Source organism: Gymnoscopelus microlampas, assembly GCF_963454915.1.
Source record: "Gymnoscopelus microlampas genome assembly, chromosome: 5".
Lineage (NCBI taxonomy): Eukaryota > Metazoa > Chordata > Actinopteri > Myctophiformes > Myctophidae > Gymnoscopelus > Gymnoscopelus microlampas.
The window spans coordinates 915,788-927,648 of NC_139942.1; the positions used below are offsets into that span (position 1 = coordinate 915,788).

Here is an 11,861-nt window from a genome sequence, read left to right on the forward strand (position 1 = left end):
GTGGATCCTATGAGCAGGCGACGCTGCACACTGGAGTGTTATATGTAGGACCAGATGCTAAGCCAGTGTGCTTCAGCACCATCACGACAGAAAGGACCCCCAGCCATATGGGAACAATATCAAGAATGTCAAGAACCACTTCCCTGCTGTCACAGTGGTCTATTTCCTCAGTGATGGACCTTGTACGCCAAAGGGGGAACTTCTACTTCTTCACCTCCCTCCTCCTCAAAAAGGGATTCCAAGCAGGGGCGCGGAATTTGTTCAAGGCCAGCCACAGGAAAGGGGCACCAGATGAGGTTGGAGGTGTTAGGAAGAGCAGTGCAGATCGGCTGGTGAGCAACGGGTTCAACATCCAAAATGGGATCTGTTTGAGGCCATGGTGGACACAGGCACCACAATTCAACGGTTCTATCTAGTGAAATGTCCATTGATAGGGCAATGAAGGACATGCCAGAAGGAACCCTCCCCCCAAAGTCCCATCAACAATGAGAATATATCAGGTTGTCACTACCTCTCCTGACCATAGGATGTACCAGGATGTGAGCTGCATGTGCACTGTAGAGAAGATTCTACAGTGTAAAGCCTACAACACAAAGGCATTCAACTTCAACACACCAAGCATATCGACAACAGAAGTGATCAAATGGGGTCCAGAAGTAATTTAACAGTGGTGCGTCATAAAAGGGAAAATCCTACCCAGGCATCATCACTGCCATTGATGAGGTTCAGGTGCAAGTGAGATGCATGCACCGTGTGGGAGTTACATTCTTCTGGCCTGCCAGAGAGGACATGATCTGGTACATGTGTGATGTCATTCATCTCATTCCACCACCGGCTCAGCCTGTAACCTCCTGACACCATGAGATCCAAAAAGACATTTGGGCAAAGCTTGTGGAGGCTGTCGAGGTTTGGGAATGTCAGGGCGGTTTCACACTATGGTCCCGGGTGCGCACCCTGGACCACTTGGCTGATGTTGCGGTAGTGTGAACGTTGCGTATCGTTCCCCGAAACAGATCACCGTAGCGTACCCGAAGCCACCTCCCGAGGTAGTTTTGGATCCGGATCATGCGTGCTCGGGTACGGAACGATGCAATGTGAATCCATCTGTACCAACATGAGGAAGTGGACGGCTAATCATATATAATTTATATATTTTTATAATGACGCATTATTTTAGCTGGGTTATACCTTCTCATAGTTATACTTAAATGTTGACAAGAAATAATAATCCCGCTAGTGTTTGAGTAGCGTGAGCCGTGAAAAATAATAAACAAAAAAACACATGTGTGGTGAACGTATTTATAAGGATAAATACACCAAGGATTAGTCCGTGACGTCACTGCTAAATTACAAAGGATGCGTCCGTGATGCCAATATCATATTAACAGACGACAGTGCATTTCGAGGTTTCAAAGACCAGTGCACACACTGCTTTGGTTGTGTATTGTTGATCTGTTGTTATTATAACTCAAGACAACGTCAGGAACACAGTCAAACTTTATTATTCACTCTAGAATGACTTTTCTTCTGTGAATGACATTCTGTCTCCCAAAGCGTCATAGTCCACAGCGCCCCCATGAGGCACCTATTTACCATTACTGTTAAATGAAATGGTCTCGAGTCTTGGCCAGTGTGAATGCTGGCCAACCAAGCGTGCTCGGGAACGTTTCGGGAACGCTTCGCTTCAAAGGGACCCAGTGTGAAGCCGCCCTCACTCATCTCAACCTCCTCAGCCTGTAACCACCCACCACCATGAGATCCAAAAGGATATTTGCACAAAGCATGTGTAAGGTTTAGAAAATGATTGTCTTGTGGATTGCATGTTAATGTTCTGGCATTACATGCAGACATGCAGTTTTCTGATTTTTTTTATTACATTGAAACATTCTGTACTTTTTGCTTCAGGTTTTTGTTTTAACTCCAGTCTGTGTTTATCATTCGAGTTGCACATTGTTATTGTATCTAATAATTATAATTTTGAATTAACTAATGTGTTATCTTGAAATATTCAATATTACATTTGGATTATATCAGTTGTAAAATAACACAAAACTGTTTCTTTTTAAAATGTTCACTCCAGTCTCTGTTGCTACTATTCTAGCTATTCATTAAACAAAATATGTCTTATGTTGACATATTTTGACATTATCAATTGCCAAATAACCCCCCCCCCCCCCCCCCCAAACAATATTATTTTATTGTTTCAATAAAACAATAAAATAATAATGATGTTTGGACATTTTGTATCTGTTGTTTTAATAGTTCCTTATTGCATGTCCTTGACTGAGCTTTACCATATTACAATAACATTAAACAAATGTTAAATATGAATAATTAAACTAGGAACGCTTATCAAAACGTGGTAACTACATCAATGAAATCAACAAAGTCGGTGATGAAAACTGGACTATCTGAGAAAATATTGATTAATAATCTGTTGAACTGTGTAAACGAAGGTGGGTCTATATATCCACCATCATGTTTCTTGTTTGTTTTTTCACAACTATATGGTTATGTTTGCGCTAACCATCCACTACGGTTGATTGAAAAGTTGATTATATTTTTTATAGAAATGATAAAACCATGTTAGAATTACTTCTTAATTCATTTAACTTATTCAGTCTCTGATTGTATCTAACATATCCACATTTGTCTGTGACAGGGATGCGTATGTGTATTAAAATGCATTTTGTTCTAATATAATCCCATGCTGAGATGGCATGATGTTCAACAATGTTTAACAGTAGTTAAACTTTAAACTTGCTCTGTGGCGTGTAGATTTCTAGTTTAAGCGTAAACTAGAAAGCTCAAGGAAGTTGAGTAAAAAAGTTCTGATTCATGTATTGTACACAATGATTACAACATTACAGTACACAACTGAGAAAATGTTCAGAGAAAATGTTCAATTTCCAACACAAAGTGCACTTGTCTAACAAATGTCTTTGATAAATGAGGGTCGAATGATGGTTTAGAAAATCTACATTTATTTACAGCAGACGTTCTTCCAACTACCCCAGCTATACAATAGAGCAGGGGTCTTCAACAGGGGGTCCGGGACCCCTAGGGGGTCCTCAGAGTTACTACAGGGGGTCCGCCAAATCTTTGTTTGATATGATTTTTTTTGTTTTTACATTAACCACTTGAACCCTAGTATCCCTTTTCTGAGGAGAACTTTAGCCAACAATAGCAGATCTACAAGCTCACAACGCCTCGCAGTTGTAGATCGGCTATTTTTGGCAAAGAGTTATAGGTGTAGGGCGGAAAAAGAGCAGCAAAAGTGTATCTGAAACACAATTTCATACAATATAGAGGGGGTCCCTGCTTCATCTCTCTCTCTCAGCTAGGGGGTCCTTGGCCTGAAAACGTTGAAGACCCCTGCAATAGAGGAAACACTGCATGGAAAAAATGTCAAACTCCAACATGTAAACCTCTCTCTCTCTGGGTGCATCCACACATGAGCGACAACTTGACGCCCGGAAGTCGGAAGTCCCGTCCACTCCCATGTTATAGGAAAAACCGGACCGGAACTTCCGGTTTCTAACTTAACATGGGTGTGTACGGGGCTAGCGTAGCGTTTGCCGTCAGCATACGCTCATGTGTGGATGTACCCTCTCTCTCTCTCTCTCGCTTAGACTTCCTGCAGCTTCCTGCACCCCCTGTATGGAAAGAGGAAGTTTCCCCTGAACAGCAGGAGAGGAGCCGCCGTCCGGTCCAGGAGGAACCACAGATTAAAGAGGAACAGGAGGAGCTACTTCAAAGGCCAGAGGAGGCTGATGGGTCAACAATGACATTACTAGCAGTGAAAAGTGAAGATGATGATGATGGTGAAAACAGATACACAGAGCCTGTAGCCAGCACCTCAACTGAACACATGAAAACACAAGCTTATGTAAAGAACTGGGTAGCGTCACAATCAACAAGTGATGACCAGCTCGTCTCTTCGCACTGTTCTGAATCTGACACTGAAGACAGTGACGAGTGGGAGGAGACCAGGGAAGACCAGTCAGCTTTAAATACACTGAAATCACTCCCAACACAAAATGTGGAAGGACAAAGATTGTCTTTGAACAACAAGTTGCCCCAGAACCTGGAACCAACAGACTCCGGGAGTCACACAGCGAAGAAATATTTTGTGTGTACAGTTTGTAGTAAAAGTTTCAACCGTAATGGAAATCTTAAGACACACATGAGGACTCACATGGGCGAAAAGCCATATACTTGTACAGTTTGTGGCAAAGGCTTTTGTCAAATAGATCATCTTAAACAACATACGAGGACTCATACAGGAGAAAAACCCTTTACCTGTACAGTTTGTGGCAAAGGCTGTGGTCGAAGGGGTGATCTAAAACGACACATGAGGACTCATACAGGGGAAAAGCCCTTTACTTGTAATGTTTGTGGCAAAGGCTGTGCTCAAAAGGGTGATCTAAAAACGCACATGAGGATTCATACAGGCGAAAAGCCCTTTACGTGTACAGTTTGTGGCAAAGCCTGCGGTCAAATAGGGCATCTAAGAGAACACATGAGGAACCATACAGGGGAAAAGCCTTTTTCTTGTACAGTTTGTGGCAAAGGCTTTGGTCGAAGAGGTGATCTGAAAAAACACATCAGGACTCATACAGGGGAAAAACCCTTTGTTTGTTCAGTTTGTAGCAAAGGTTTTGCTCAAATGGGTCATTTAAAAGAACACATGAGGACTCATTCAGGAGGAAAACCCCTGTAAAGTGCTTGTTTTGATGATGTTGTGCTGTGGCGTTGTATACAGACAGATGTCAGCTGACGCAGAAGTGCATGTTATTTGATGATGGTTGTATATACATCGTCCAGAAAATGATGTTTTATTTGCAATGTTTTGATGATATTCTGTGGTCTGATTTACTGGTTAGCAACATTAGTAGCTAATATTGCTTGGCTAGAAGCTAATGTGGTTTTGCTAATCCCCCTTCTGGATAGATATAACCTTCGGTTCTGATGATTCCATGGTTATTTCACCTCTGAACCCCTTTGACTCAATCCACCAACAACTCCGGCAAATGTATCGTGGACATCACAGGCTATGACCGATGATCATCAATAATACGTTTGCCGGTCATTCGTCACAGCTCTACTAACATACCCGAGGACTCAAACGTGCATTAGTTGTACAGTTTGTGATCTGGGAGAAGGAAAAAACACTAGGTCTCATACTGGGGGGTGGGGGGGTGGGGTGTATCTATGACAGTATCTATGACAAGTCATAGATATCTATGACAAGTCATAGATCACTGTCATAGATACTGAGGCAGAGCTATCAGACAACCTGACAATCTCAACACAACCAGATAAATGGACCATTGCGACAGAACCTTTTCCATGCTCGTACACCATCCAATCACATACGTCCACAGATCTAATGGTCTAGTGGGCTCTTTAAGCAGACCCACACTCACTCTGTTGTCAACTTCATTCCCTGTGTGTTTCGATACCATGTGATTTGGAAATTAAACTCATAACTATGTTTAAAAAGTACTAATTAGTATATGCATGTAGTACGTGATTTTGCATGAAGTCATGCTGTATTCTTGCGAATAGTGACCCTGCAATATCAACTGTCTTAATATCTTAACTAACAGTCTATCTTATAGTCTGTGACAAATTGTCTTAGTCAGGGCAGACAAAAGTGTGTGTGTTGTGTAATAACGTGACGTTATAACGTTACGCTTTAATATTATTACTCTCCGCCAGGAGAGTATTGTTATCACTGCGTTTTCACTTTCTAAACATGACACACCGATTGGTCAAGCCTCACGTGACACGTGAAATACTGTGATCTGATTGGCTAGTGACGCCACCGGGCCTGTATATACATGGCATCACTCTGACAGTGTCTCCACCACTGTCAGAGTGAGGTAAGACGGGAACCATGAAATGGCTGCATGGCTGATACATAATTGGCAGATAGGACAGATAGGACATTTATATAGACAGGAGGGATATGACATAGGACACTTATACAGACAGGAGGGATAGGACACTCACACAGACAGAACGGAAGAGGACACTTACCCAGACAGGTTGGATAGGACACTTACATATACAAGAGGGATAGCGACCTATAAATACATGTGTCACTGTGATAAGCCAGATTCCAATACCGAAAATCCGGCCACTAGCTCACTCCCAGACCTTCGAACCGGAAGTAGTCAAGTAGTCGCGGTCCAATTGTTCCTATCTGTCTTATTGGACAGATAGGACAGATAGGACACTTATATAGACAGGAGGGATATGACACTTACATAGACAGGACGGATAGGACAGGAGGGATAGGACACTTACACAGAATGAACGGAAGAGGACACTTACCCAGACAGGATGGATAGGACACTTACATATACAAGAGGGATAGCGACCTTCGCGACCTTAGAACCAACACAAGTCTTCTGGCGGAGAGTTGTGCTCCGAGGAGCACTTTTTCTAGTTTATTATGTTATAACATAAACACAAAGGCAGCTTCAGTCCCCTCACTGTAAAGCTATGGTGTATAGCTCAATCTTTAATATCTGTGCTTTGTAATTCTTACATTTTTTTCCTTCAATTTTGTAACCCTATTTTTTCACCCAGTGCCAATTGCCTAAGTAATCCTGGGCGTTACTCTCCCTCCGCCATCCTGGGAGAGCCCCGAACTGACCCCATGCTTGCTTCAATACATGAGGAGTTAACAGGCCGGTTCTTATCACCTGACAGGGGGGGGTTCCTGGTGGGACGTAGTGCGGAACACCTTCCTTTCCCCTCCATCGGGTACCCCGGCTGACATGGGGGAGGCAGTATAGAGACCAGGATTACTGCACGTTTTTGTGAGGGTTCCTACCCTAGGGGACACAGGGAGAACATGCAAACTACACACAGAAAGGCCCTTTTGCCAACCCCACCTAGGGTATGGGCACTGATGGCGGGGAGGAGAGGACACGCCCCCAGCGCCCACAGTGTCCCCAGAGGGAATCGAACCCAGGATATCTTTGCTTTGTAAACAGAAGGACGTGGGTTCATATCTGGGTCATCGCTATGTTCCCCGGGTTCTACGTTCCCCGCTTACCAGAGGGGTTAGGGTTATAAGCTGGTTGTAATCTATGGTACAGAAATATGTTCATGAACATATATTTATATATGTATTTATGTCAATAAAAACATCAAACAACCGTCAATCAATCAGTTCTGTGAAATGTAGGTCCATTAATAAATTGCTTTGACCAGTGGTTCCCAAACAAAACCAGTGAAAATTGCAGATCTACAAGCTCATAATGTGTCACGAGGCATTGTGAAGCTTGTAGTTCTGCTAGTTTTACTACTTCTTTAAAAAATTGCATTTATTTGATTCATTTTTTAGTTATTCATGGCATTCTTTTAAACAAAGGTTGGAAACGAGAAAAAAATGATATTTACTTGTGACCCATCAAAATATAGTGTTTGGGGATCTAGTTTAGACTGCTTAACATCCCACAAACTTGGAATAAAAACGTTGAAATGTTGCTTCATAAAGCACAGTATGTAATCATCAAAAAGCAGGAGTTTACAAAGCAAAAAAAAGCAAGCGGGTGCATTTGGATGCATTTCTCAATTATTACTGTGAACAATGGAAAAAGATTGAAAGTTAGGCAGATATAAATAAAGGCAGATACATGACAGTTGGTTTTATAATTGCCTAAGTAAAAGAGATGACTTGATGATTTATCCTTTCTTTTCTGAAAACCTCGAAGTATGACTTATGTCAATAATCATGACATCTAGGCCCGGTGATCGAGGTGGGTCACTCTGCACACACGTCATGCGAAGTCTGGCCCCTCTGGCCTCTCCTCTCCTCTCGGCTCCTCTCCTCTCCTCTTCTCCCTCCCCGCTTTGCTTTGCAGCCCTAATAGCCCTCATGTGATAAAGAGGTCAGACTTCCTGTATCTGGTTGCTATGGCAACCTGCCAGATCAGGCTGAGGGTCTGATAGGCAAATCGGAAAATCAATCAAGCCGAGAGTCTTATCACTGATCGAGGTGAGGTAAGATGCCTAAAACATAGCCAGAGCTCTGATCAACAGTCTGTGGCGGGTCTTGGAGGCATGTGGAGTGATCCTGTGCTTGCGAATCCCGACAAACTTTCGGAGCTTTTGTCAATTATATAGTAAATAATATATATATATATATATATATATATATAGTAAGATTATGCTATGAGGCTAACAATATGGAAACTCTATCTGTCTGTCTGCATGCAAATGTGTGTGTGTGTGTGTGTGTGTGTGTGTGTGTGTGTGTGTGTGTGTGTGTGTGTGTGTGTGTGTCCGCGTGTCTCCCGCATAGGCCTCAAGAATATTCCGACCTATCGCTGTGCTTATCCGAGCATCCAACGTTGTCGCGGTTTGGGTTTGTGGTTGTTTTTTGCATTGATGCGTTTTGTTTTCCCCACCTCCTTATTATCCACCATACCTGAGTATTGTTTCAGTGTCAATGCTTTAAACCCTGTTATTTTGTCAGTTGTTGCTCAGTCTTTGATGGGGCAACAGAGGTACAACTTTTGTATTTTATGGTTCACTCCCTAATGTTCGACATAAGGTTTTTGATGGTGCCCTTATTTAGATGCGATAAACCTGTTTTAGTTTTAGTTCTTTTCTCTGCACCTGAGCTTCCACCCTTTTTGATCTTTGAGGGTTCCCAACCCTGACAGAGAGATGTGCCGAGTGGGAAGTAGGTTAGGGCGGTTTTCCAGAACCACCACGCGACAATAGATCTTCCATGTTGTTGCTGGCGGGTGGAAACGACATTCAAAACTGTGAATCTTCAAGATTCACATTTTTATCCCACGATTTTGTAACCCATCAGGAATGTTTTAATTTTTTTAATTTTTATCCCATGTATTTTTTTCACAAAGTTCCAATTGCCTATGTAATCCTGGGCGCTACTGTCCCTCTGCCAGCCTGGGAAGAGCCCGGATCTGAGCTCATGCCTCCTTCAATGCACAAGGAGCTAGCAAGCCGCTTCTTATCACCTGACAGGAGGGAGTTTCCCCGGTAGGACGTAGCGCGTGGAAGGAACAGTTCCTTTCCCCTCCATCAGGTGCCCCGGCTGACCAGGGGGAGGCAGTATAGAGACCAGGATTATTGCATTTTTGTGGGGGTACCTACCCTAGGGGACACAGGAAGAATTCTCATTGGTTATAATCTACAAGCTCGCTATTGAGCTTGTAGATCTGCTACTTTTTGTGTGACCCTGTAGTATAATAAAGAAGTATAAAGCAGTTTAAATATGGAGACACATTCTGCCCAACACTGACGATACAGAGTTCCGGGAAGAATGCACAGAATCTCAGTGTAGGTCACATTGAGAACGCTGGTGTAATACCTTGAATATCTTGTATTTACATCACAGAAGTTCACTTCACGTTCTTCTTCTTTCTTCTCGCTTTACGTGCTTTCTTCTTACCTTTTCTTTTCTTGTGTTTTGGAATTTTGTGTCTTCTTTTTTCTCTCTGTGACGCTTTTGTGATCATCTTTCTTTTCTTTCTGTCCAGTTGAGTCTCTCCTCCTCCTCCTCCTCCTCCTCCTCCTCCTCCTCCTCTCTGCTTCTTCTCAGCTCTCATTCTTTCGTCTCTGTCCAGGAGAGTCTCTCCCCCTTCTATCTGCCTCTCAGCTCTCAGTTCCTCGTCCTCATCTTCACTGGAACCCCCGTCATCCTCACCTCCGCTCTCCTCCAGGAGGGCAGGGACCGTCTGTACTCCTGAAAGGTCACTCTTCATTCCCGTCACTATGGGGTACAGAAGATTATCAGCCCGGGCGTTCATAGAAGCGTCTTCCTCTTGCGTTCTCAGGTTCATGAACTCAAAGTCTCTCTCATAATGAGCCACCTCCTTCAACGTCCTGGGAATGTAGACTTTCTTAAACACCTCCTCGTCCACCCTGTCCTGATTGGTCCATTCCTCTGTGGTTCTCTCAGCAATGGACATCGCCTTGTCCAGGTATCGGTCGATGTTGTCGGGGTTGATCGAAGGGTCGACAACAAACACACACAGCTCCCTGACCGTCATGGTTGCCACTCTGTTCTTCGAGAAGAAATCGTTGACTTTGCTGCAGTCTCTCCGGAGGAATTCCAGAGCATGAGGATGATCGTGTTCCACTGACTGGGACACATCAATGATGTAGGCGTCTCCGTCATGATACATGATATTGAACTCGCTGAGGTCAGCGTGGACCAGTTGTGCATCTTGGTACATCCTCCTCATGGTGTGGATCACTTGCAGATAAAGTTCTCTGGCTTTGGATTCGGATAGAGCTGCGTCCTTCAGGAGAGGAGCCGGAGTGCCGTTCTTGCCGATGAAGCTCATTAGCAGAATGTGACTCTTCAACATAAGAGGTTTGGGAGACAGAATCCCCACAGTCTGGAGCCTGGTAAGGTTTCTAATTTCTTTCTCGGCCCAGGTCCTCACCATCTTCCTGGGGTTTTGTCTGTAGTAACCGCGACGGAACCTGAATTCTTCGCTGATATATCTCTCTCTGTCCTTAAACTGCAAGATGGACGTCTTGTAAATCTTGATGGCTCGGCTCTCTCCGCTGGCGGTACTAGCGTGGTACACGTTAGACTCCTTCCCAGTGCCGATAGAGCCGTTGATCTTAATGTCCATCGAGCTTAACATCTTGAACAAAATCGTGCAAGTCCGTGGATCTAGAACGTGCTCCACTGTGGCCCGGTCCGATTTGTCTTTCGGACCAGCTCTGTGGTGATGTTCAACCCCACAACCCCCAATCCGACCCCAGTTCTCCACATCCTCATTGTAATCATCTACAACATCATCTTCAACATCCGAACATTCTGATTCATCTTCGCCATCAACCCGTCCTGGCATGGCAGCAGCCATGGGCATCATGACGGGATCGAAACCGCCAAATGATGACAAACTAAACAGAACAGAAGACTGACAAACTCAATGTGTGCTCAGAACAAGGTCAGGTCAATACTATATCAGTACTATGACATCATAGTGATGACATCGGGGATCTCCATATGTGGGCATTAAAGGGACGCAGACAGACATAGAGATCTCCATATATGGGCGTACAATATAGAAAGGAAAAGAGAGCAGAGGAGAAAAGGGTCGCTGTGGTTACCGTTGAACTCATTCTGATTTGTGAATGCTGTTGCCTGTCGGGTGGAAACCTTTTATGTCCAATACTGTGACTTTTCAGGAAACGGAAAAAAATTAACCTATGTTCCAATGTAGTTATTATTTAGTCGTTAATACTTTCATTGGCTCAATATTTATAAAACCCACAGAGGGACTAACCACTTTCACTTGCAGTATATATATATATATATATATATAGGGACCGACAACCTAGACTAAATTAAAAAAATTCAAAATTCCATTCCCGTCTTTAAAAATCTATAACATTGCTTCCTCAGAGTCGTCATGGCATCAGCCACAAACAATTCAGTCAGTTCCATATGGGCTCAAAAGGGAGTGCTGTAGATTTTTAGCGGCGCTAGCCGCTCTATACCTTTAGGTATAGAGCGGATCCTGCTCTATACCTGACTTTGTCCGTGTTCACCGTCAACGTTCTGATTGGTCAGACACGTCAACAAAGTGATTGGTCAAGCTTCACGTGACACGTGGCTATAAACACATTATAAACACATATCAATGACAAAATGTATCAAAGGCGCCGCTTCCTTCACACAGGGTGTGATTTTTTAATTTACCTTCTACACTAGTCTAGGTTGTCGGTCCTTTATCTAAGGATGTACATCGATACATCAGAAACATCATAGTGTTGGGGGTTTTGTCAGAGTACCCATTGTACCCATCTGTCTGTGTCCTTTTTGTGCCCATAAATGGAGAAATATGTAT

The 11,861-nt window shown here is 43.5% G+C and overlaps 1 protein-coding gene across 1 annotated transcript; it reads right to left on the reverse strand.

The window, feature by feature from the left end:
• Window positions 1-9,392: 9,392 nt before the first annotated feature.
• Window positions 9,393-10,880, reverse strand: LOC311046000 (serine/threonine-protein kinase RIO1-like; the record flags this gene model as incomplete). The annotated part of the gene is made up of 1 exon (XM_084058070.1): window positions 9,393-10,880. One exon carries the CDS (start codon window positions 10,878-10,880, stop codon window positions 9,393-9,395), a length of 1,488 nt encoding a protein of 495 aa, XP_083914196.1.
• Between the last annotated feature and the right edge of the window lie 981 nt (window positions 10,881-11,861).